This window comes from Aspergillus niger (assembly GCF_000002855.4).
Source record: "Aspergillus niger supercontig An07".
Lineage (NCBI taxonomy): Eukaryota > Fungi > Ascomycota > Eurotiomycetes > Eurotiales > Aspergillaceae > Aspergillus > Aspergillus niger.
Window position 1 is genome coordinate 602890 of NT_166523.1, and position 22524 is coordinate 625413.

A 22524-nucleotide genomic window follows, 5' to 3' on the forward strand; every position below is an offset into this window, starting at 1 on the left:
ACCGGGGTGTTTAGTATCTTGTACTACTGTGGTGGTATTGAAGGAATGGAGGATTAATTTCCCACTCACTGTAAGATTCATAGAAATTGAATTGATTTGGAGTATTGATGTAGGTGTAATGATTTTCCTCTTCTTTTCTTCTAGTTATGGTATTGTATACATACAAACATAAATGCATCAGGGTATATAAAAATCTCAAATCCAGCCGTAAACAGTTAGTAGTTTCACATCATATCACACAATAATAAGATAGAGCAGCTCTTCCATGCGCCCCATGCTAACAAAAGAACCCTTTCACAAAACGCCAATCCCACTGCATCATATGGACCCCTTCTGTGAATGGCTCTTAGCAAACGTAGACTCGGGATCCCATTCGCGCTCCGGGCCACCCTGCGTCGCACTAGGCGGTCTCGGGGACGAGAAACTCATCGAAGGCCGTACATAGCGAGCCTCACGACCATAGTGCTGTCCTCCCGTCGCCTCCGGACTACGGGCGCCCATCGTCCGTGCGGGACTCGGGGACCGCACAACCGGTTCAGGGGTCTTATACGGAGGTAGACTGGAGCCCGAGATCATCTCGTAGGCGCGAGGATCTGGCGTCCTGCGCGCATCAACGGAGACGAACTCATGAGGCGGAGTAACGCGGGCTCTGAAGAACTCGGCCCAGCCGGCGAAGATAGAGGGACGGGCGTAGAGAACGAAGTTCCAGAAGCCGACCGTCGCGAGAAGAATAAGGACAGCGAGGAGGGTAGCTTTGTTCGGGACGATGGCTTCAGCTTCACTGGCGCATTTCTGGATGTTGCCTTGAGTTTCGACGAGACAGGTGAGCCAGGGGGTGGCGAGTTTCATATTAGCGACGGTGCTGGTAAGATGGTTATCCATTTTGATGAAGACGACGGCGAAGAAGATGACGTTGGTGAGGATGACGAGGACTAGGGCGACGCCGCGCCATTGGAGTTGTAGGACACGGCGGATGCGGCGGTAGGCTTGACGGGCAGTGACGGTGCGGACGCTGGCGGAGTAGGAGGGGAGACCGGAGCTGGTGGTGGAGGTTTCCTCGTCGTAGAGGGATTTGACGTAGACGTAGATGCAGTAGACGAGGGTGGCGAATTGGAGGAAGAGGGATGCTCCGCCGAAGGCGACGACAGGCGCCCAGTAGTCCTTGTTGCTGTCGTGGACGTTGATGTGGCAGACGGTGCCGAAGCGGTAGGATACCCCCGTGAGGATTAGCATCTCGGTCAGGCCGACGGCCGGGATACCCCAGCCTAGGATGAGTGCGGTCCACATGAATTTCGGACCGAGCATGATTTCCCAGCAGACTTGGAGGTGGAAGGCGAGTGTGCGGATGAAGCCTGCAGTCGCTGGTTAGTGGTTGTTGGTACTGGTGGTGGATGGTATAGAGGCATACTAAATGTGACGCATACCCAGCCCCCGAGGAGGAGGAGGGCTCCGGTCCAGGCACACGACAGATCGGTATGCATGTCATTGGGGGTGATATGGTTGTAGCATTGCTCTGGCTTGACTCCTAGCGGGATGATGAAGGCGATCTGGGGTTGAGTCAGAATACAGGCCAGTTGATTCACGATTGCAATCGACCCACCTCCATACAGCAGATTCCCAGGGTGAAGCAAATGCTCAGATAATGACGATGCGTCCATTTCGGAGGCAGCACGGCGAATGATACCAGGAGGAAGATGCACAGGGGCAATGTAGCGACACCAAGCCAACTAGCGACCTTGGTTTGGGAGATCAATTCTAGTTGCGACAACGTCCTTGTTAGCTAGGGCTTTTCGGACAATGAGGATGCGTGTGGCAGACATACTTTCGCCATAGGTCCATTCTGCCAATGGACAGGGCAGACAGCAAGAAACCTTGCCATGCTCTGTAGTAAGCTCCTCACAAAACCGTCCATCAATGACTGCGACGAAGCACACGATCAGTTTTGTCACCGGCAATTGAGCCCACACTAGCAAGGGATAGCGTACATCCACCTTTCGATGGGAACAATGACTCCTGGAGGAAAGGAGTCGGACAGTATCCAGACAATGTTTCGTTGGCCATGGTGCCAGCCTTGACGGCTCTCAGAAATCTTCGTGAATGCGCGACGGATGCGATAGAGGCCCGGCGAGGGTCATGTCCTGTCCTCGGGGGCAAACGAGTGGCGGGATTATCAATAATACTAGTGACTGTGCCCGGGCGTGGTTACCCCGCGCAAGAGGCTCACGGCCGTGGAACGATTGATATCGATCGAACAGACAGCCTTGCAATTTATCGCATGATACTAGTAGGAAGAGAGGGGAGCAAGAGGCAGGTGGGCGCGGACGGACATGGGGGGGTGGGAAGGCTGATCAGATATACTAACTACGAGCTAGGGCAATGGATGATGTACCGACGACCACAAAGATGGTACCGTCTGGGTACCACTAGAGGATTGGTTGGGGCAATGGCTATGGATTGATAGGAGGTCCGTTCACCACAAGAGCAACGCAGCGTCGCCATGGCCTGGGACGCCGCTCATTGGGTTCTGACGGCAGATGGTGGGATTCCCCTCCATGGCTCGGAACGGCGAGAGAGACAAGAGAGAGTGAGAGAGAGACTACGGTAAGGTTTGGCACCAGGGGGCATTGATGGACTTGGTGGAGTCGCTGCAATTCATTTGACTGGCTTCGTGCGACAACGCCCGTTCTGGGCAAAGAGAGACAGAAGGAGCGAGTCCCAAGCTCCGTCGGGGTTCCAATTGACTGGGAGGCGCAGAGGAGAGGCAGCAAAGAAAATGATAATAATAAAATAAAATAAATAATAAAATAAAAGAGAAAGCGAGCTAGTGAGTAGCACCGGGGACCAGGTGGAATCAGGAGAGGAAGGAAACGAACGAACGAGAGGCCTGGGAGACGGTGGTAGGGCAAAGACGAGGAGCGGGGAATCAGATGCCGTCGCCGCGGACGTTGGTTGACTTGGGTTGACACTGGCTTCCTTCTAACGCCTTTGGGTAAATTGGCGATGCCTGCATCTGCATGGATCGGAGTACTTTCGCCTTGCTGATTGGCCCTCAAGTACCGACTGGACCTGCTCCGTAGGTTTTTTGCTGGGCATTTTCGTTCAGATACTGCTTCTAAAACGGAGTCGGCTACTTAGTTACTGCTAGAGAAGGGGAGACCCACCGAGCTATCCATGGATCTCTCGGGGGAGGCTTCCATAAATTCTCTTAGTGATGAGATAGTGAGCCATTGATTCCTCTTGGGGTATGAAACTCACTAGTCTAGGCTATCTTTTTTTGAGGAGGAGAAGGAAGTCATCCTAAACGTTAGTGACAAGTTATCCGCAGCCTCTTCCTGCGTGGGCTGGATTAGGGCATAATAACAATCCCATTATTTATTTAGTACTTCGCTGCAATATTGGGGATCTGTCTGTGTCCCCATTTTCGGGCAGGAGTTGCTCTACAAAAATTCTCATATCTCGTATAGTTATGGAGCACATCACATCGCCCCTCCTGCAGGCTGATCATTGGCCAATGTCAAGTTTTATTTCCCACAATCCCCTCGGAAGGTAAAATTTAGGATTTCTTGGACTAACCAGCAGCCTGCAGTCAAAAAAACTCAGCAACCATCCGCGTACCTTACAGCGACTGCCTCCTGCTTAGTGCGTCGGCGGGCTTCGTATGCAGGCAGGGGTTGAAGGCACTACGATCAACCTCCACCATACCCGAACCAGCAATCTTCCCAGCCACTAGAAGACTCATCCTGGTCGTTTTGAGTTCGACCGGCTTCGCACGAGTGTCGCGACGATTACTGCCTGTATCCATCGTAGTCTGCAGTAACCCTTGCCCCTGGGTGAGGGTCGACCTGCCACAAGACTCTAAACTCCCCATAGCCGGGTTCTGACTCGAAAGTGGTTCCATGGGAGTTGAATGGTCTTTTTATGGTCACGTTACATAACTCCCAGGATTTCCTCTGTGCTATGTTGCAGTTATCTGGGTTTGTTTTTTTATCTCCTTTACCCCCTGGTCTCTCAATCTTGAGCCATCTGATACCTGGTGTGACTCAGAATAAAGCAGATCTCCCATTTGTGCCCCTGACTGTGTACAGAAAAGGGTGCCACTGACTTCAGGAACAAATAGATCCACTCCTGAACACAATCATCAGCCAAGTAAAGTACCTTTGTAACCCAGCATGTAAGCACAGGAGGAGTACAACACTCGATAACGACGCCTCCGTCGCACTTCCATCGTCATCGGCACGGGCATCAATTGCAACAACCCCTCCACATACCGTGTAATCTAGATCGATGCCCCAGTGGCGGCGGGCGCATGGACCATCAATTTACTCCAGCAATACTACTACATCGTGCCGCGGCCGCTGCGAGGACTTGTGCCCATCGCCATCCAGGTTACATCCTCGAACTGCCTGCCACACGGACCTGCATCCAGTATGCCGTAGCCGCATATCGGGTCTAGTTAGTGCCATGTCCATCATCCCCAACAAACCCTCATCGCTAAGTAGATAGTGTAGATATCCCGTTGCGCGGGAATTTGCCGCGGGTGTGATCGACATCAACCTTTTTGTTCGTCAAGCATCCACGGTAGTTGAAGCCTACCGAAGGACGTTCCCTTGACCGGCTAAATTTAGGGCATCCACTCCGGCACCCGAAGCCTGGGATACTAGTTTAGTCTCCCCTTCTTACTTGCCAGGAGCTTTTGCGTGATCCAGTATGGATTGACGTTCCTCTAGTCTTAATCTGGCTGATAGAAGTGGGTTTTGCATATCCGGACTGATCGACTTCGGTAGTAGTTAGCTATCATTTTCCTCTAGGAAAACCTTGGTAACTTTGGAAACTGGGTAGCGAAAGCCGTAGACCAAGCTTTTTGAGAGGGGGGCATGCTTATTTTCCTCATTGGGTAACGTGGACAGAGAGCAAGCCAGCTGTTCGATGGGGGACTGGGTATATACCGATCTTCAATCTTCAGTGGACATCTACGGGCGGGTGCTAGATTTTTTCGATGCCGATTTCGATTCCGCTTCTTCCCACAATCCCATTGTTCGCCCAGCCTCTGGTTGCAACAATCCAGGCTCTAAATTCATGTATCCCAAACACCGACCAAAGAGATAGATAGTCAGCCAGCTGGCTTACTCCATAGTCTGTTGAGTGTTGACATCACGACATGACAGACGTAACCACACGTGGAGAACTTCTATAAATGGTTCTGGCAATAATAGGAATAAACATTTGCCACATTCTCTTCGCGGCTTCTAGTCCAGGTTACTAAACTTTGCTGCATTGCAAAGTTGTTTTGTTCAAATTCCCACTTGGATGGGGCCTTTTGCGACATTTTGTTTCGCTTGGCTTTTTGGACCTCTACCCGAGTCTAGAATAGCTACTAAGTTTGTACGTTTGTAGACTGATGAAACTGTCAGTCTCCAGTTATGGCTCCATCCCGTCTTCGGCATTGCTCCCGCGCATCCCGCAATACGAAATGTTAACTAAACCGATACTAAGTTATAGCTCAACCAAACTTGCTCGGGAAGTATCCAGATGCCTTTACAGACGCCATAGACGCCTCGCGTCGAAGCTCCGTCGTAGAACTTTCCATCCGAAGTATCCTTCGTGTCCTTCTATGCGGGTTCCTGATCAGACTTTTCCCCTTTGGGTTTCTGCTCTTGAATTCAAATTCAACTCGAAATATGTCGCTGCCTTGGTGGACTTGCATCAGGGATTACTGGTCCATTGTAGACTAGTTGGCAGGACCATGCAGGTGTGGTAGCTATTACAACTTATGGAGTATAATCCAGGATTTCTTTTGGACCGAAAGAGTACCTTCACATTTGTGTAGTAGCAGGAAAAGCAATGCGTCGCTAGTGAAACACCTAAAGTACATGCTATGGAAAATTTTGATAGTTAGTCCCTAACCCCCCTAATGACTTTGATAGGGTGGTGTACTAACGAGGCGATCAGCCACTAGTATTGACAGACAAGCAATAAGCAACAAACAAGACGAGATGCACGCAAGAAAACATCATCCCTTTGTCCTCCCTACGCAGACAATCAATTCAAATTCTCCTATTTGCTTATTGCATTCGGATACTAGTTCCCCCGAAGGAATCCAATAGTATGCCGGGACTACCTGCATCACAGCTCATAGGGCTGTCAGAACAAATGCTCGCCGCCAAGCCAGTGGAGAGGAGACGAATGAGCAAGAAAATTGAGGGGAATCAATCATCCAACTGGTCGCCCGTTGGATAGAGATCCTTTCAGCTATCTGTGATGTCTGTGCTATCTTGTCCACTCTCGAGTCCTGACTGGTGTACCTTTTGTATACGGTCAGCTTTACTAGCGGGGCAAATCAGCTGGCAGAACAGCAGCGACCGTGAAATCCCACCAGATCATGCGATGAAGGCAAGACAAGACAAGGCACATCGGTACTCGGATGCCGTAAGAGGCAATTCTCACTCTTGCCTTTCCAGCATATCCTGGCGATCCATCTCAGATCCCGTTCGAAAATATCCAGCCCGTGCAACTGCGCCATCAGTTGTGGATGAAGGAGGCAAGCCAATCAGTCGCTGCCATCCAGCAGTGACGGTGACGGGGGCGATCATAGGCTCATCGCCAGCTGACCGGTCACAACGCGTGGAGACCGACGCTCGTTCACAGTACCCACGATCTCACCTCTCCGTCTTGTGCTATAGGGTCTCTCTGTGCTGAATGGTGATACATACGGGGCTCAGCTTGCCCTCGCACTTGCCCCTCTCCGCGCCGTGCCTGGTGTCGGTCGCACTCGACCGTCTGATTTGGCGATCCCTGAGATCAGACGTCAACGCACAGCTCGTGGAGTGGTCGAATCATGGACCTGGACTCGCTTGTCCCGACTACTTGATCGCTTCCAAGTTTATCGTCCCTGGTCTAGACTTGCCCTTTCTCCAGTTTACTTACGGTGTACAGAGTATAGTGTTACTGATCTCGCACGACACGGAAGATGACCGCTTCGATCGTACAAACAAAGTACGATTCGATCTTATTCTCCTCGTTTCGAATACAAACGTGTTGCTGATACCCACTTGCCTACTTTCATGCTCCACAAATAGCGGTCACATCAGGCTGGGCTGAGTGAAGCCTGTCAGTGACTCAATTACCACTACCAACGGCTGATGTCCACAGCCCACAGCTACTGCTGCTGCAATATGACACATCGCCAATCCACAACGCGGGTTTACATGCCCAATCGAATGGCCCTCCTGGCTTCAAACGCGACGCATACAGATGCACACACAAATATTATCGTGTAGCTAGTTGGCCTAGGGCTTACGCTTACGCGGGTCTACTGTTGTTTCGGAGTTGCTGCACGAGGCAGACAGCCAGATAGACAGACAAATCGCGTCACGATCATCTATCTATCTACGGGATGTTCGCAGCAACACTCGATGCACGTCGCAGAGCAGACCATGGTTCGTCCGTCCTGCACACTGCGCGTCCATGTAAGTTGATTTGAAATCTTGATCGGCAAATCAGACTATGTCGTTGAATTTCCCACGACGTCGCGCGGGACTCGCTGGAAATGCAAGAACGAGCCTGATAACAGCAAGTGGGGAGAAAATTGTGATGCTGAAGCGGATGCACGAGGGTGTCTTGGACAGATAGCCATGCCTCGTTGCGGTGTGATACTGCTTGCATTTGCTTGATATCGATGGAGATGTGCAGCTACGATGACTGTGTCTGTTGGACGATTGATGATGGGCTTTGCAACTCCACGGGGCTGCGTGGTTCGTTACGAAGTCCTTTGCGATCGTGAAAATGGCTCATTGTATAGAATGCATTGCCGATGATTCGCAGTCGTCTTAAGAGTCCAAAGTTGCAACATGACTGTACTTTGTGAAAGAACATGGTCATATATCCCGTCGGTTACACGCACAAGTCGACGTATAGCCCGTCCTTTGCATCCTTAAAACAGCTACGATATGGTGTCAAGCGACTCCACAATCTACCCAGGCAGGAAAATAGATTTAAAATCAGTTCAACAGTAGAAACATTCATTGCTATATGCGCTATAAAATCCCATCTCTCAATATCATGTTATCCTCAAGTTGATGTTTGGCAAACCTATTCTTGATGCGAGTCAGCACAATGCGTTTCAACTCCCATGACATAACATTTCGAGGAATGAATGGATATCAGAAGTCCATTTAGATCATCGAGATAGACCGAAGCCTACCTCTGACATAAGAGGTACCAGAAAAATAAAAAATATGGTGTGTTTCATCCTGTAAAGCAGAGGGCGGAAATATAGGGAGTGAAAACTAACCTTATAGCCAGACCTGCCAGCAACATAGCTGTAGTATTAGTCGAACATCATACAGTGAAATCAGAAATAACAGAGCACCATAAACTCTGAAGTAGCTCGCTGGCATACCACAAGAAACAAAAACCAGCGACGCAAAAGGAAGTCAAAACGGAGCTTAAAAAGGTGCAGGAAGAAAAAATAAGCGAACCGCTCCCACATCACATGACCTTATCCACACAATCCAGCAATTCTGGAACCCACGTGACCCACGATCGCAAAATCCACCCACGAAAAATAACCTCTCCTCCTTCGGACTTTTCGATACTCGACCAGCTCACTCACAACCCGTTCGACAACCACCCCGTCAACACCACCAATCAATCAAAATGGGTCGCCTTCACTCTAAGGGAAAGGGCATTTCGTCCTCCGCTCTCCCCTACTCTCGCACTCCCCCGAGCTGGTTCAAGGCTTCCACCGAGCAGGTTGTTGAGCAGATCTGCAAGCTCGCCAAGAAGGGTGCTACCCCCTCCCAGATCGGTGTTGTCCTCCGTGACAGCCACGGTGTTGCCCAGGTCAAGACTGTCACTGGTAAGATTCCCCTCTCAATTCTCAAATTGCGGGGATGGGAAGGATACTAATATGTGGATGAATAGGTAACAAGATCCTCCGTATCTTGAAGTCCAACGGTACGACATCACCGACATGTTCCCTTTCACCAGTCGCACCAGTTATATGAGCATGTTGTGGATGTGAATATGGCAGCGGAAATGGAACGGGCGCGAGCAGAGAAGCAGCTAGGACCCGGATTGGAATATATCCGGCGATTCGATTTCAGCCAGGTTACGGGTTGATTGATGGACAACGATACGATATATTCTGCACGGAAGTGAAGAAGAAGAAAGAGAACGAGGTTGAAACATACCCGGAATCGTTCTCGACTCTGTATCGACATGGACACTCGCAAACCTACAGCCAATCGCAATCGCAGCAATCCCGGCGCTCTCTGCCTCCCACCATCTCTACACCGCACACCCACAACATGTCCATAAAACTGGAGGGCACCAGAAGCAAAACATCAACACCAACTCGCAGAAATGCAGTTGGATGTTGGAAGTTTCTTTTGCGTGATCCCGTATGCCTCTGCTTGGTCAAACCACAGGCTGACAGAGTGATCTTTTAAACAGGCCTTGCCCCCGAGCTCCCCGAGGACCTGTACCACCTCATCAAGAAGGTATGCCGTTCCCCATTTATCTGAAAACACGATGGTAGATTGAATACTAACAAACTGGTATTAGGCCGTCGCCGTCCGCAAGCACCTTGAGCGTAACCGCAAGGACAAGGACAGCAAGTTCCGCCTGATTCTCATCGAGTCTCGTATCCACCGTCTGTCTCGTTACTACAAGTCCGTCGGTGTCCTCCCCCCCACCTGGCGTTACGAGTCCGCCACTGCTTCCACCCTCGTTGCTTAAGCGCGTGCACTTCTTGTGCTGGGGTAGAAGTTGTTGTGGTGAAGTGGCTGTCGTCGTGGTTGATTGGGTCGATCTGGAAGGGTTGATTCGCGATAGTCATGAAATAAAATTATGACCACACTATTTTTCTTCCTATCATCGTAGATGTTAACTGTAGATGTATCTTTCCATCCTTCTATATTGTATATGTAGTATAAACGCAACGCTATTTACGTACATCTCACGAACGTCTAACCTCTTTAGCAACAACATTACAAACCTCGACCCTCACCCCGGCAGACGCCAGAACATGAATCCACAATCTCTGCGAATCACTCAACCGATCATTCGCCGACTTGACCTCCACAAACATCACTTCTCCGTACCCTTCTTTCCCCTCGGCATCAGCATCACTCTTACCCTCCTCCCCTCCGTCAACGCCCTCCCCACCACCATCCTCCTGATTATATACCCTCCAAACCAACAAATCCGGGACCCCACCTCCCCTTGCCTGATATTCCTGCGCCATCACCCTACAAACAGCCGCTAGCGCCTCGCCCCTAAAACACCTGACGATTTGGACCAAATCATCCAACTCAAACGACCAATCCAGCCCAATCGCGCACGTCTGGCGCGGGGATTGCTCCGCATGGACAGCGCGGATGAGACGCTCCGACTCGCCGTTGGTGATCTCCACAAGACGATGGTTTATCAGTGAGAGACGGGTGGGGTAGAAGGCGTCGGTATGTAGGTCTAGCGGGCTGGTTTGGAAGGGTGTTTGGAATACGTTGGGGATGTAAGTGTAGAGGATGTCGTAGAAGAGGTAGGTGAACTGTTCTACTTGTTAGGTTATGGGGTTGGGGAGGGGGAAGTGGGGGGAGAGGGTAGGAGAAAAGTTACCAGTGTTCGGATAATGCCTCCTTCGGAGTGGTAGCCTTTCCAGCCACGGTCTCTGTACCAGCTGAGACACATGCTTTCGACGCGGCATTCGCCGCCGTCGCGGGGATCGAGCCAGATGGTTGGGCGGCCGCGTTTGGATGTGGCAGTGGTAGTGATGGTAGGGGTGGTATCGTTTGGGGTTGAGGGTTGGGTTGGCTCGTCACGCTCAATCTGGATCCCTTCGATCGTGCGCTCCGCGGGTTTGGCTAGTCGGACGTGCCCGAAGTCGTGCTGTTCGCGCTTGACGACCTTGAGGGCTTTTTCGAGCTTGGTGATTCGTTTCTGGAGGTCATAGTGGTAGATGAGATGGCAATCTGGGTCCTGGAGACCCGTTTCGCAGGTTTGAAGGGCGATGCGGCGCCAGTGTTTGCGTTGAGCTTCTTCGGTGCGCCCTTCGGAGGGTTTCAGCGCCCAGAGGTAGTGTTCTTCGAGGAGTGCTTTGCGCTGGTACCATGCGCCGCGACGGGCAGCGTGGAAGAGACGCTGGGCTAGGAGTTCAGACAGGAGGCGGTGCTCTTCTTCGTGCTCTTTGAAGCGGCCCAGGGGGTGGAGGCCCTTGTGGATAATGCGCGTGTAGACCCATGCTGGGGAGAATCGGCGGAGGTAGGCGCCTTCGTTGTAGTCGTAGACGGTGTCTTCTTTCTGTTGTTCCTTATGGAGGAGGGCTCTCCACCGGGGGTAGACTTTGTATGCGAGGTCTTTGACCTGTGTTAAGAGTTCGACGGTGGGAGTGCCGTTGAACTCGAGGAGGTTGTCGATTAGGTATTGAGTGCGCAAGGCGGATTCGAATTCTAGGAGGGTCTCCCGTGAGGGAAAGATGGAATTGGTTCGACAGACTACGTACTCGGGGAAGTTTCTGCGGGAGATCTTGGCTAGGATGATGGTGGTGAGTGATTTCTCGGTCCATTCGGTGGACCGGTAGAAGACTAGATGGACTCGTTCGAATAGGGCACGAGGGCCGGATGCTAGTCGGATGCAGTCGCCGGTGTAGTCGAGGATTTTTTGGATGAAATGGTCCTCTCTGTTGTTGCCGTTGGATTTACTATTCCAGTCGAGGCCTGTCTGTTTCTGACTTGACCGATGCAGGGCAGTTATGAGCTCCTTCTTACTCTTCCCTGTTACTTTGGCGTCTTTCGCGAGCGTTTTCAACTCATCGAGTAGTAAGAGCGAGGACGCTTCTTCCAGGGTGGTTATCTGATCAATCTCCTCGGCGAACTTGAATTCGCCATCTTGGCCCAAGACAAAGCCCGTATCGACGGGGACGGTGTCATCTGCGGAATTTCCATCTGCAGATGCCAATGATGGGAGCTTCCGAGCGCGGCGCAGTTCAGCTACCACACGGGGCATGTCTGCAATATCCGAGTAGTAGCCTAGCCGGTTGACTCGGATGCCAGGCAGAGGTCTTGCGAAGGAATAGACGCACGTATCTAGCCTATTAGCATGTATACATATACGAATAAGTCGGACAACACACAGATACTGAGACTCATAGTCCAATTCTCGCCACTGCCTAAACACCTCCATCTCTGCCTCATCAAACAAATGCGCCTCCTCATCCAGTACAGTTTCCAGTGCCAGATTGAACGCATCCACGTAGATGGAACTTCGACCCTTCCGCCATGTACCATCCCTCAGTCTCTGCTGGAGGTCCGGTTCATTCTCATCGACTGCGCGCGAAGCTTCATACTCCTCGATTGCGCGATTGTCCGCCTGGATGGCAGGCAGGGAGGACTCGAGCTCGGTTTGACTGTTTGGAGGGATTTCAGAGTCATCTCCAGCACCTTCACCCCCGGCTTCAGCAGGGGTTGGATTGTAATCTAGTCGCACCGGCAGCGGTGTTTCAGAGGGCTTTATCAGCGGACTATCAGACGAGTCGGGAGTGTCTTTCTCATCGCCGGTGTCAGTCTCTTCCCTGGTGGTTTTTCTGCGCTTTGCAGAAGGACGAAGGGTGTCCCAGTAGTCCAGCAGGGACATGCTGCAACCAGGGCAGCAGCACTAACACATAGTCTGCAATGATAATATTTCCATTTGCTTCTCGCTACAGGAAAAGAACGTGACGCGGAAAGACACGAAGTCACCTGACCCATATATCCCGATATGGACAAGCACAATGTATAATTTGCATTGTTTGCATTGATGCTTGATGCTGCGAGGCACAGGATGAAGCGCATGCAGTAAGCCGGCCAGTTCCATCGAAGATAATCCCAGATCCCTCAAATATCATAGCATAGCTACAAGAATATTTAAGTTCAGTCAAATATAAACCATGGCCGACGACAGCGCGGTAAGAGACGTCCCAGAACTGCCAGGAACCACTCCTGCACAGCACACAGTACACTCTCCGTCGCGATCCCCACAGGCGGAGCAGTGCAACTTGCTCCGCTTTTGTTTTACTCTTGAATTCTTAATTTTGCCCCCATTAACCAAACCAATTCACTCCAATTGATCTCTGCTATTCTTTCTATTCTCACTTTTTGACCGCTTTTGAGCATTCACTCATACATCCCCTCCTACAGCAGGCAACAACATCTCAACCTCAACCTCAGCCTCAAACTAATCCTCCACCGCAAACTACTTCTACTACATCTCCCTTCCCTCCCCAGAACCAACAACCACCGTCACAACCACACCCATCTCTTAATCCCGACAAAGATAAAATCATGGCTTCCGACTCAGCTGCAAACACCCCCGGTGCCGACTCCGCCGCTGCAACCCCCTCCGCCACCACTCAAGTCCGTCCCGGCGGCGCCCCGATAAGAAGATACATGAATGAGAAGATAGTGCCTCATCTTCTCGATGGGATGACGGTCGTTGCGAAGGAGCAGTGCGTACACCACTATTCATTCTGACTGTATTCTACTCAAGCGAAGTGCCATCGTAAGGAAGCAAGCTGATGGTGTCTATGATGTGATTTGAATAGGCCACCCAACCCCCTCCGCGTCCTCGGCGAATACCTCATCCAGAAGAGCAACGAGGTCGAACAGCAGGGTGTTTCGAAGACTCCGGAGTAGACGTTCTTGCTTTATCGACTACTTATTGGTGCTGAATGGTAACGTGTGTTGTGCGCTACACATGAGACAATCATCGGGCCCAGAAACTATCCAACGCATGGTGGAATAAGACTGGATGCATACGTACATCAGCATGTACCTTCTGTACGTGACGCTGATACTTTCAAGGTTAATCTCCATCTGCATAAGAGTAACAAGGAGATGAATGCTGATTCGGTCTAGTCTAGTTGTTCAGTCGGAGACGCACCCCCCACACAGATGAAATAGAATGGTTGGTCTTGGGTAGCTTTGGCATATGGAGAGGTTACCTGCTCGCTATGGGTTTCTACTCCTTAGGGCAGTGAGTGAGTTTATCCTCGGCTCTATGTCTATATTGGATGGAGATAATGCGGTCATGAAGTTATGATTTGGATGGATATGTATGAAGAATTGGTTTGGTGGCTAGATATCTGTTGTCTTGGGATTATTAGGCACGGATTTTCTCATGGCCAGGCAGTCATTGTGTGCTGCATGTTGCCTAGATACTAGACACCAGATAAGATTTTTGCTTCTACGCCTACGTTCTATCTACGCCCCAACCAGAGGGTCCTAAATTCTCCATGTAAGGTACGGAATGCTACATAGGAGTACAGCGAGAACCAATCTAAAAAAACGAATTCATTCCCGGATCCCAAATGCGACGAAGATATCTATGTAACAAACAGATATCAAGGATGCTGCCCTGCAGTTAGCCATTATGAGATGATGGTGGAAAAACGAAGAGGAAAGAATAAAGAAAAAAAAAATTAACAAGAGACACATGTAGATGTCCCCTGCTTTCAACCTAGGTCAATCAGAGCATAGCATTCTGATATTCTTGTTTCCAATCAGTCTCAGACCGATCGAACCTACCTCAATCACGCCCCTTCCATATGGCCGGATTATCGATTGCACCGGGGGAATGTACCGACGCCCGGAATTACAGGGTCCACTTGTTTGCTGTTGCCATCAAATTGGCTCTATTGCGAGAACTGGACTCTTCCCCTGGCGATACTACAACGCAAACGCTATGGCGAACTGGTGCCGCGCGACACTGGTCGACCCCCCTGCAGACCGCCGGGTGCAGAGAGCGGGATCCAGGGCGTAAGCAATAGCCTCTGCAGGCTGAGCAGATTTATGAAGCTTCTGGCCGAATACAATCGAAAGTCGTTACGTTAAGATGAGTTGTATAAGACGCAAAGACGCAAACAAAGGCGAACAGCTGACTAGCGAGATAACGACCAAGTTTCCGGAAGGGTTGAAGAGTGAAATGTAGCAGTGTGCTGAAACCCATCTGACAATCCGAGGAATTACAACGTTAAAGTTCTTGTTCTTTCCCATGCCGCCAAATATTCCGGTGTTGCGAGCGAATTTAACAAAAGAAAACATCAGCATGTGAGGAGTGCCGACGACACCACATAGGATTCTCCTTTTCTTTTTTCTTATTCTTTTTTCCCTTGGTTTTTCTTTTCTCTTTCGAAGATCGACTGGTCGCATAAACGGTGACATGTCGGTTTCGCCGGATGACATGTGAATGCGATGAAGACTTCTTCTCTCCATTTTCGACAAGACAACAGATGACGCCCCACCGTAGCCCGTTGAGCGCAATTCCATTCGAATGGGGGTATTGGGAATTAAAAAACCATTCCAGGAAATAGGGTAAGTAAGGGAATGTCACAGAAAACAAAAGGCGTAGGGGGAAAAATTGAAAGAAGCGCGGTGGCTAAACGGACCCATCACTGGACGAGGTTACGTGCTCTGGGTCCTGTTCCGACCGTCCAGATCAGTCAAAACTTCACCTACCTAGTGCTGTAACGGTCGTCACGGGGATCATAGGAACGGCCGCCGCCGCCGCCGCCACCGCTGCTGCCACCGCCGCCGGCGTAGGCATCACGAGCAGGAGCTGCGGAGCCGTAGCTGGGCGGGTTAGCATCGCGGTCATAGTAGCCACCACCGCTGCCGCCACGACGCTCTTCACGGCGATCGTCACGACGGTCCTCGCGGCTGTAACGGTCCTCGCGGCCACCGGAAGCATAGCGATCAATGCCACCGCTGCTGCCACCACCGCGGTATCCATAGTCATCACGGTAGTCACGGCGGCCACCGTAGTCACGGTAGTCACGACCATAGTCGCGGCGGTCGCTGTAGGAGTCATAACGGCCATAGCGGTAGTCGTCGCCACGGCGCCAGCTACCACCATAAGGACCACGACGATCGTCATAGCGATCGCCACGGCCGCCACGGTGACCTCCACGGAAATCTGACGATATTGGACACGCGTAAGCCACATATCAATATACAGAGGGAGTCTGGATAACTAACCACGCTTGGGAGGACCGAAGTACTTTCCGGGGGTCGGGGTTCTGGGACGGCTACGACGAGCCTTCTCAATGCTCAGGGTGCGACCTTCGATGACCTCGCCCTGGAGACCCTCCTTAGCGGCATCGGCCTGCTCGGCAGTGACCATCTTGACGAAGCCGAATCCACGAGACTCCTTGGTGTGGGGGTCGACCATGATCGAGCAGTTTTCGACATCACCGTACTTCTCGAACAGACGCGAAATATCCGACTCGGTCAGACGGGGGTGGATACCAGTGACGAACAGGTTGGATCCAGTGTTGATAGCACCCTCTTCGTCATCGAGAGACTTGCGGGGATCAATGGGGGCGCTAGTTATGAGGAGCTCCAGTCAGTCTGGCTGACGTCTGGGGGTTGGCTAGCTAGCTAGCTAGATCTGCACGTAAACATACCGGTCATCGACGCGACCGTTGGGAGAACGGCTACGGGTGCGATCAGCACGAGGCTCATCGCGAGGAGATGCGCTGCGGTCGCGAGCGAAACGGGGCTCGTCTGAGCAGCGAGTCAGCATTGTTGTGATGATGTTACCGGGGAAATCAGCTGGGCTGGCGAGGCAAGATAACCGGTTGACATACCGTCGTAGCGACCGTTCTCGTTATCGTACTCTGTAGCCATAATGACGGAAACCGAAAAGACGAAATGAGAAAGCTAAGTGTGTTGGAAAGGGATGGGAAGGCGCGCGCGCGACGCAGACCGAGGAAAGTGCTGGTGAGAGGCAGAAAAATTCAACAACCGAACCCGATAGCTATCCGACGCGGATATCAGAAAGCCAGGAAGCTAAGATGGCTCTGATGTCCGAGAGATTAGAAAGAAGAGGAGAAGAAAGGGGATAAGGAAGGAAGGCAAAAAGGATGGATGGAGGAGGAGATGGAAATCGGTGGTGATGATGAAAGAAGGGGGAGAAACCGGGAAAGAAAGTCGAGCGCGGCGAGTCTTCCATAAGCCATTCTGGACCGCCCGCGGCTCTGCCGTCGTGCCAAGGCCGTCCTCCATACCAGCCATTCAATACCGTCCACACTATGCAACATGGAGTAGTTACTATCTCATCAGTAGAATGTTAATTGAATGCGAATGGACAATGATTACATTCTGTAAAAGTTCATTATCTGAGAATGGCTGCTGTTCTAATCCACCAAATTCCCAGTGTTTAACCTAACCAACGCCTGGCCAGCCTATGTTTGTTCCCTCAGCAGCAACAGCAGCAGTAGTAGGGAGACGAGGTGAAAAAAGAAAAAAAAAAAAAAAAGAAAAAAAAAGCAAACATACAGAAAGGGGAAATCTGGGAAACGCAGAGAAAGAAATGATGTGTAGGTGTGTAGGGAATGTTCGCTCAAAACCGATGATATCTCCGCCACCTGTACGTCTAACTACCTGAATCCGCGCCAGCGTCGTCGAGTCCGATGTACCTTGACATTCTGTTGTGTTGGTGCATCGCCTCCATTTGCTGCTTCATTCGATCCATTGATCATCTGTCCTTCCAGCTCTTCATCCTCGACCAGATCTTTTAGCTCCTCCTCGTCTAGCTCACTGAGCTCCTCGCTCATCCCTCGCATCACATCTCGCCCGGTCCACCGCTCCTCGTGGATGGTGGTACCAATGGGGTCGAATGGTTGCATATACCACTGGATGCCTCCTTGCGCCAACGGATATTGCTGATCACCCTTGAAGCTGGGTGGGGGGGTCAACGGCCCTTTTTGGGTCTCCACTGGTGGCTTGGATGGCTCAACACTCTCTTTCTCCATATTTCCATTTTGATCAGGAACAGGTGGTTGATCTTCAATTGTAGGCTGTACAACTGTGGGCGCCACATCTGCACTTGGAGGCTCTGTGTCCTGCATATCAGCGGGAGCATCCTCCATGTTCGTGTCCTGCTGTACTTGAGGCTCAGTAGATGCCTCTGCAGGTTGGGACTCGACCGCACTAGGCTCGACAGGTGCATCTGTTTTCCCAGGCACGTCGGCAACACCAGCAGTATCTTCAGGCTCGGATTTAGCCAATACAGCCATTTCCTCAACCTTCTGCTCTGTACCATTTGGTACTGTCAACGCTTGTTCATCGTTAGCTTGTTCTGGCGCATCGACTTCAGAGCCCCGTCTGGACATGACACTATTCTCCAGCATGAGATCGAGCTCCTTGAGCTCTTGTTCGAACGGCTTGCGGTTCAATTCGCTCTCCTTTCGGATAGCATCTTCTAGCGAAGGCTGAATAGCTTTGATTATCCGCTTGGCAAGCTTCCTTTTCTCGCGTTGCTCTAGGCTAAGTTCCGGAGCACGACCACTAATCTGCATCTGAAGCTCAGCCGTATCTCCAGCCGGTTGGACTCCGATCTCCGTGGTGAAGACGTGGGCCAAGTCGGCGGAAAAGGTAGCAACCGAAGGATAAAAGCGTTCTTGCAACTTGCTTCGAATAGACGCCAGGCCTTGTCGAAAGATACCTTTGCCATCAAGCCTGCCGCATTGTTAGAACACGTGAGGGAAAGTAGATGAAACATGCTTACCCTTGAGCTTTCTCGAAAATCGGCCAGAGCAGAGGGAAAATGGGAAAGTAGACAGTGTCGACAATAGTCTTAAGCGTCTCCACGTCCTTTAACTTTTCTCTCTCGCGGTTTTTCACCTCATCACACAGCATCCTCAATCGATCCAAATCATGATATAGTCTCTCACCAAATTCAATACGCCGTTGTAACCTCTTGCTCCCAGGGACTCCCATAGCAACATAGTCTCTCCTTGTCATCTCCATGGACGAAAAGGTTTCCAGCTGGAGTTGCAAACGTTTCAGAAGTGCGGCTCCCCGCCTGGCTTCTCGTTTCAGCGTCCAGTATTTGCATGCATCCTCAGCATACTGCTTTCTTTGTCGGACCCCGAAGCGCTGCAGCGAGGCCACAACCGAGTTCAGCACGACCTGAGGGATGACAGGGGCCCCGGAAGGTAACTTCCAGATAGTCTTGGGTACAGTCGGTCGCTTTCGCTTATTGCCGCCAACAGTCAGAGTAATGCGTGGTGTATGTGTGCGATATCCGTCCTCATCCCCGTGATCGCAACCGAGAGGGTGTGTAGGTTCCAAGGAAAGCGCTGCTGCCTGGCTGTCTCCCCATCGGCGGCCTTGCATTGTAGTCCTGTAGTACTCTATTGCCTCGGCCGTGGCAACATCTGTTCCATGCTCTCTGCGCCATTCTGGTGGAACATGCTTGTCACAAAACGCTTTGAGTAGATGGGAGTCCATGACCGCCGGAGTTCCATGGCCAGACTTCATCTTCAAATAAAGCTGAGCCCTCCGTGCGCATGTAACATGGAACGCAACGAAGCAGTTCTTGTTACTGCATTGTATCGAGGCGCCCATTCTCTGGCGACAAATGTAGCAGTGAAGCTTCCAGCGACTGCGAGGTACCTTCTCCACGTCTGTGATCGGTTCCATAAGAGAAGGATTACCAATAGAAACCTCCGGGATCCATATCGCACACAGGAGATGAGACCACTTCGAGGAGGTAGTCTGCTTGAAGGCACCTTCGGTATTTGGACAGAAGATGCAGTTGACAGACCCTCTTCCAATCAGCTGACACTTGCGACACAGCCATTGTCCCTCAGGGATGAACGGCACACCGTAGCATTCCTGATGTACTGCCAAATCGCAACCGTCGCAGAAGACAATCGCATTGGAGTTTTCGCAGTCACCATCGTCGCAGATAGCACATTTGCTGTCTTGTTCCTCACCCGGCGCTGTCTCGCCATTTACCGCCGCTGCAGAGCTCGAACGAGGACGTTGCGTCTGAGGAGGCTTGGGATTAGGCTTCGGTATACGCTTCTCTAGGATGTGCCACTCCTTCTCAATCTTGGTCATGGTGATCTCAAAGACCGCCGGTTTGATTGGCTCCAGCTGGTCTTCTCTTCGCTTCGCATTATATTCCTCCAGCCACTTCTCATCTTGCTCATCCATATCATATTCCACCCGGCCAACGGCAGCATTGACCTCTCCTTCTGAAGTGACCGGGTTCGCCGAATCCAGATCATCTTCCTGAGCACCCTCTGTCATGCGGATCAAACGACGGTCATGACGGAGGAATAGGTCGCTTTCTTGATACCCTACACTCGCCATAGTGCGATCAACATAGTTCTGCTGACCTACTCCGGGTTGGTCATAGAAAGTGAACGGGTCGCGTATGCGGAACGAGGGCTTCGGCAGCGTTAGCCTCTCGCGTGGATTCGGGCCTGGGGGTGGAACATTCTTCTGTTGATGTGTAATGCCCAAAGCGTTAAGGATGGCTTCCGGTCGACGAGGAGGACGGCCTGGTCGACGCTTGATAGGGGTCGGTGACGAGCCATTCGTATGCGCGCGAATCAGCTCAGCTATTGGATCCTTCTCATTCGTCATCTCGAGGCCGTTTGGCGACAGAATATGAGCAATCGAGGCTGTGGGAGGGGGGCGATCCACTTCCTCTGCATCGAAAACCGCAAACTTCGTCTCAATATCTAGATCTGGGTGAAACTCCTCCCAACCACGCTCCTCTCGCGGCTTGTAACCATCCCCTTGTTGTAGAGCAAGGGCAGCCGCCGTCGACGACCCAAAACGGCCCCGGTTCTGACTCTTCTCTCTTCTTAGACGCGCGGAGGGAGGTGTCGTCGGAACAGGAGGTGGCGGCGGCGGAGGAAGTTGTACAGGCTGAGGTTGTGGTGCTGACTCTGGAACTGAAATTGGGCCATTGCGACCACGAGAGTTGGAAGAATTACGTCTGACTGCCGGTGTGGGCTTGGGTTTCGGCGTATCCTTCACCTCCAGCTCGATGTATCTCCCACCACCACCCGGTCCGCCAGGGACATACTTTCGCTTCTTGAGGGGAGGGCCTTCGTTGGTTGCCGATGAGTCGGAGCTTGAGGGAGGTTTCAAGGTCACTCTAGTCTGGGATCGAGAGGGTCTGCTGGGCGAGCGGTGGCTCTTAGGCCATGAGAGGGGCGCCATAGTTTGAAATAAGGCGGGAATAAGCGCGAACAGAGACGGATAGAAAGTCGGCTAGAAAGGAGTTGGTGATAGAGCGACGCCGAGCGATGCCGCTCAGCCGCACGTTCTGGGATTCCAGACAAACGCACGTCGCGCCGTAAAGCAGATAGGAAACGAAGTTCAAACGATCGGAAATAAACAGAGCATGACTCCTCCAAGCCGCCAAGGTCGGAAAAGACAGTACTCGACAGTGAATGTGGGAGACAACAGAGAGGGGATAAGACGCGCAGGCCGCGAGAGGGCGGGAAGTTGACCAGATGCTGGCTTATGATAAGCAAAGCAACCCGCTTGGCTGGCCGTCGGGCCCCCAAAGGCGGAGAGTCCCAAGCCGCTCTCCACATTCGCGCTGCTTCCCGCCGACCTTCTTGTCTGTCAGTTCAGTTCCCCTCTTGATTACCTCCAAGAGCTCTCCCTTTCACAAGCCCACTTTGTTGTTCTGTTTACCGTCTACTGGTTAGATAGTTACAGGATGAGTGGTCCCGGTGAGGAGCGGTAAGTGAATCACCCACCTTTTTCCTGACTGAATTACTATTCCTCTCCCCGGATCTCTAGACTAACAACAACCCACCCGTGGGTATGCATTCTAGATGGCGCGGAGGTCGCTCATACGACCAGAACCGCCACTCGGCGCAAAGACAATCCAACGCCCGCACCATGAGCGCGCATGGTGGGTCTCGGGGGGGACAGCATAATTGGGGAGATTCGCGTGACCAGTTCGCTTCCGGGCCGCAGCAGGAGCAGCATGTCCCCGTGCGAGGCTTCAATGCCGCGGAGTCGAAGGGAGCTCTGAGAAAAGGTGCGTTTAGACCAACTTCTGTGCGAGGAATGACACCAGCTAATACACAGCTTGCGCTGGGCTCTAGGACCGGGAGGTGCGCATACCGCTACTGCTCACCCGAAACCAATGTCTACGATTGCCTATTGCTAACTCCCATCTCCTCTCCAGAACCGAGGCCTTACCACTACAAACCACAAGGAAAGGACGTGAACAACCGTGCAAGCGGACCCTGGGGCGCAAAGCGTACGTGACTACCCCCCAGGAGACGACAGCACAAAACAAACGAACAATAACCTAACGCGCATGACAAACATACAGCCAACCAAATGGCAAACGGGAAAGATTTCTTCCTCGAGCTTCGGAAGCAAGTAACGGCGCTGCAGCAGGGTGGCACTGTTGCAGGTGGTTGACGGAAATTGGAGGTTGAAGAAACTGTACAAAGTCGACCGATGCTGGAAACTTCAGGCGAGGGTCAGGAGATCTAAAGAACCCGAAATGCTTGTCGCTGCTGGTGGATGGATGTGGAGATGAGCTCTTTTCTCCTGGTGATAGGCTGATAAGCTGTCACCTCTGGAAACGGGGATTGGGATAACAGTCTCGTCACGGACAACTGGTGCTGTCTTGAGCAAACCCGGACTTGTATCATATCTGTCTGTGGTAAGGTAGCACCTTCCGCTTGGCTTGCGAATACTAGTTCATATGACATGGAAT

General features: G+C 51.7%; 9 protein-coding genes across 9 annotated transcripts; 4 read left to right on the forward strand and 5 right to left on the reverse strand.

Moving 5' to 3' along the window:
* Window positions 1-318: 318 nt before the first annotated feature.
* On the reverse strand, window positions 319-2061 carry An07g02930 (hypothetical protein; the record flags this gene model as incomplete). The annotated part of the gene is made up of 4 exons (XM_059748322.1): window positions 319-1352; window positions 1409-1727; window positions 1823-1918; window positions 1966-2061. 4 exons carry the CDS (start codon window positions 2059-2061, stop codon window positions 319-321), a joined length of 1545 nt encoding a protein of 514 aa, XP_059606646.1.
* A 1315-nt stretch (window positions 2062-3376) lies between these two features.
* On the reverse strand, window positions 3377-3802 carry An07g02940 (uncharacterized protein; the record flags this gene model as incomplete). Its single annotated transcript, XM_059748323.1, has 2 exons — window positions 3377-3437; window positions 3621-3802. The coding sequence occupies 2 exons, from the start codon at window positions 3800-3802 to the stop codon at window positions 3377-3379; spliced, it is 243 nt and encodes an 80-aa protein (XP_059606647.1).
* Window positions 3803-4926: 1124 nt separating this feature from the next.
* An07g02950 (hypothetical protein) lies at window positions 4927-7670 on the forward strand (the record flags this gene model as incomplete). The annotated part of the gene is made up of 10 exons (XM_059748324.1): window positions 4927-5078; window positions 5395-5749; window positions 5834-5866; window positions 6094-6168; window positions 6250-6573; window positions 6681-6756; window positions 6803-6982; window positions 7113-7199; window positions 7291-7466; window positions 7554-7670. The coding sequence occupies 10 exons, from the start codon at window positions 4927-4929 to the stop codon at window positions 7668-7670; spliced, it is 1575 nt and encodes a 524-aa protein (XP_059606648.1).
* A 985-nt stretch (window positions 7671-8655) lies between these two features.
* An07g02960 (40S ribosomal protein uS15) lies at window positions 8656-9738 on the forward strand (the record flags this gene model as incomplete). Its single annotated transcript, XM_001391342.3, has 4 exons — window positions 8656-8857; window positions 8923-8955; window positions 9454-9500; window positions 9565-9738. The coding sequence occupies 4 exons, from the start codon at window positions 8656-8658 to the stop codon at window positions 9736-9738; spliced, it is 456 nt and encodes a 151-aa protein (XP_001391379.1).
* Window positions 9739-9913: 175 nt separating this feature from the next.
* Window positions 9914-12630, reverse strand: An07g02970 (uncharacterized protein; the record flags this gene model as incomplete). The annotated part of the gene is made up of 4 exons (XM_059748326.1): window positions 9914-9943; window positions 9998-10549; window positions 10618-12088; window positions 12131-12630. 4 exons carry the CDS (start codon window positions 12628-12630, stop codon window positions 9914-9916), a joined length of 2553 nt encoding a protein of 850 aa, XP_059606649.1.
* Window positions 12631-12922: 292 nt separating this feature from the next.
* On the forward strand, window positions 12923-13667 carry An07g02980 (uncharacterized protein; the record flags this gene model as incomplete). Its single annotated transcript, XM_001391344.3, has 3 exons — window positions 12923-12940; window positions 13173-13480; window positions 13577-13667. 3 exons carry the CDS (start codon window positions 12923-12925, stop codon window positions 13665-13667), a joined length of 417 nt encoding a protein of 138 aa, XP_001391381.3.
* Window positions 13668-15484: 1817 nt separating this feature from the next.
* Window positions 15485-16658, reverse strand: An07g02990 (uncharacterized protein; the record flags this gene model as incomplete). The annotated part of the gene is made up of 4 exons (XM_001391345.3): window positions 15485-15945; window positions 16008-16354; window positions 16436-16535; window positions 16619-16658. The coding sequence occupies 4 exons, from the start codon at window positions 16656-16658 to the stop codon at window positions 15485-15487; spliced, it is 948 nt and encodes a 315-aa protein (XP_001391382.1).
* Window positions 16659-17410: 752 nt separating this feature from the next.
* Window positions 17411-20996, reverse strand: An07g03000 (uncharacterized protein; the record flags this gene model as incomplete). Its single annotated transcript, XM_001391346.3, has 2 exons — window positions 17411-18491; window positions 18541-20996. The coding sequence occupies 2 exons, from the start codon at window positions 20994-20996 to the stop codon at window positions 17411-17413; spliced, it is 3537 nt and encodes a 1178-aa protein (XP_001391383.1).
* A 615-nt stretch (window positions 20997-21611) lies between these two features.
* On the forward strand, window positions 21612-22064 carry An07g03005 (hypothetical protein; the record flags this gene model as incomplete). The annotated part of the gene is made up of 1 exon (XM_059748327.1): window positions 21612-22064. One exon carries the CDS (start codon window positions 21612-21614, stop codon window positions 22062-22064), a length of 453 nt encoding a protein of 150 aa, XP_059606650.1.
* Window positions 22065-22524: the final 460 nt, after the last annotated feature.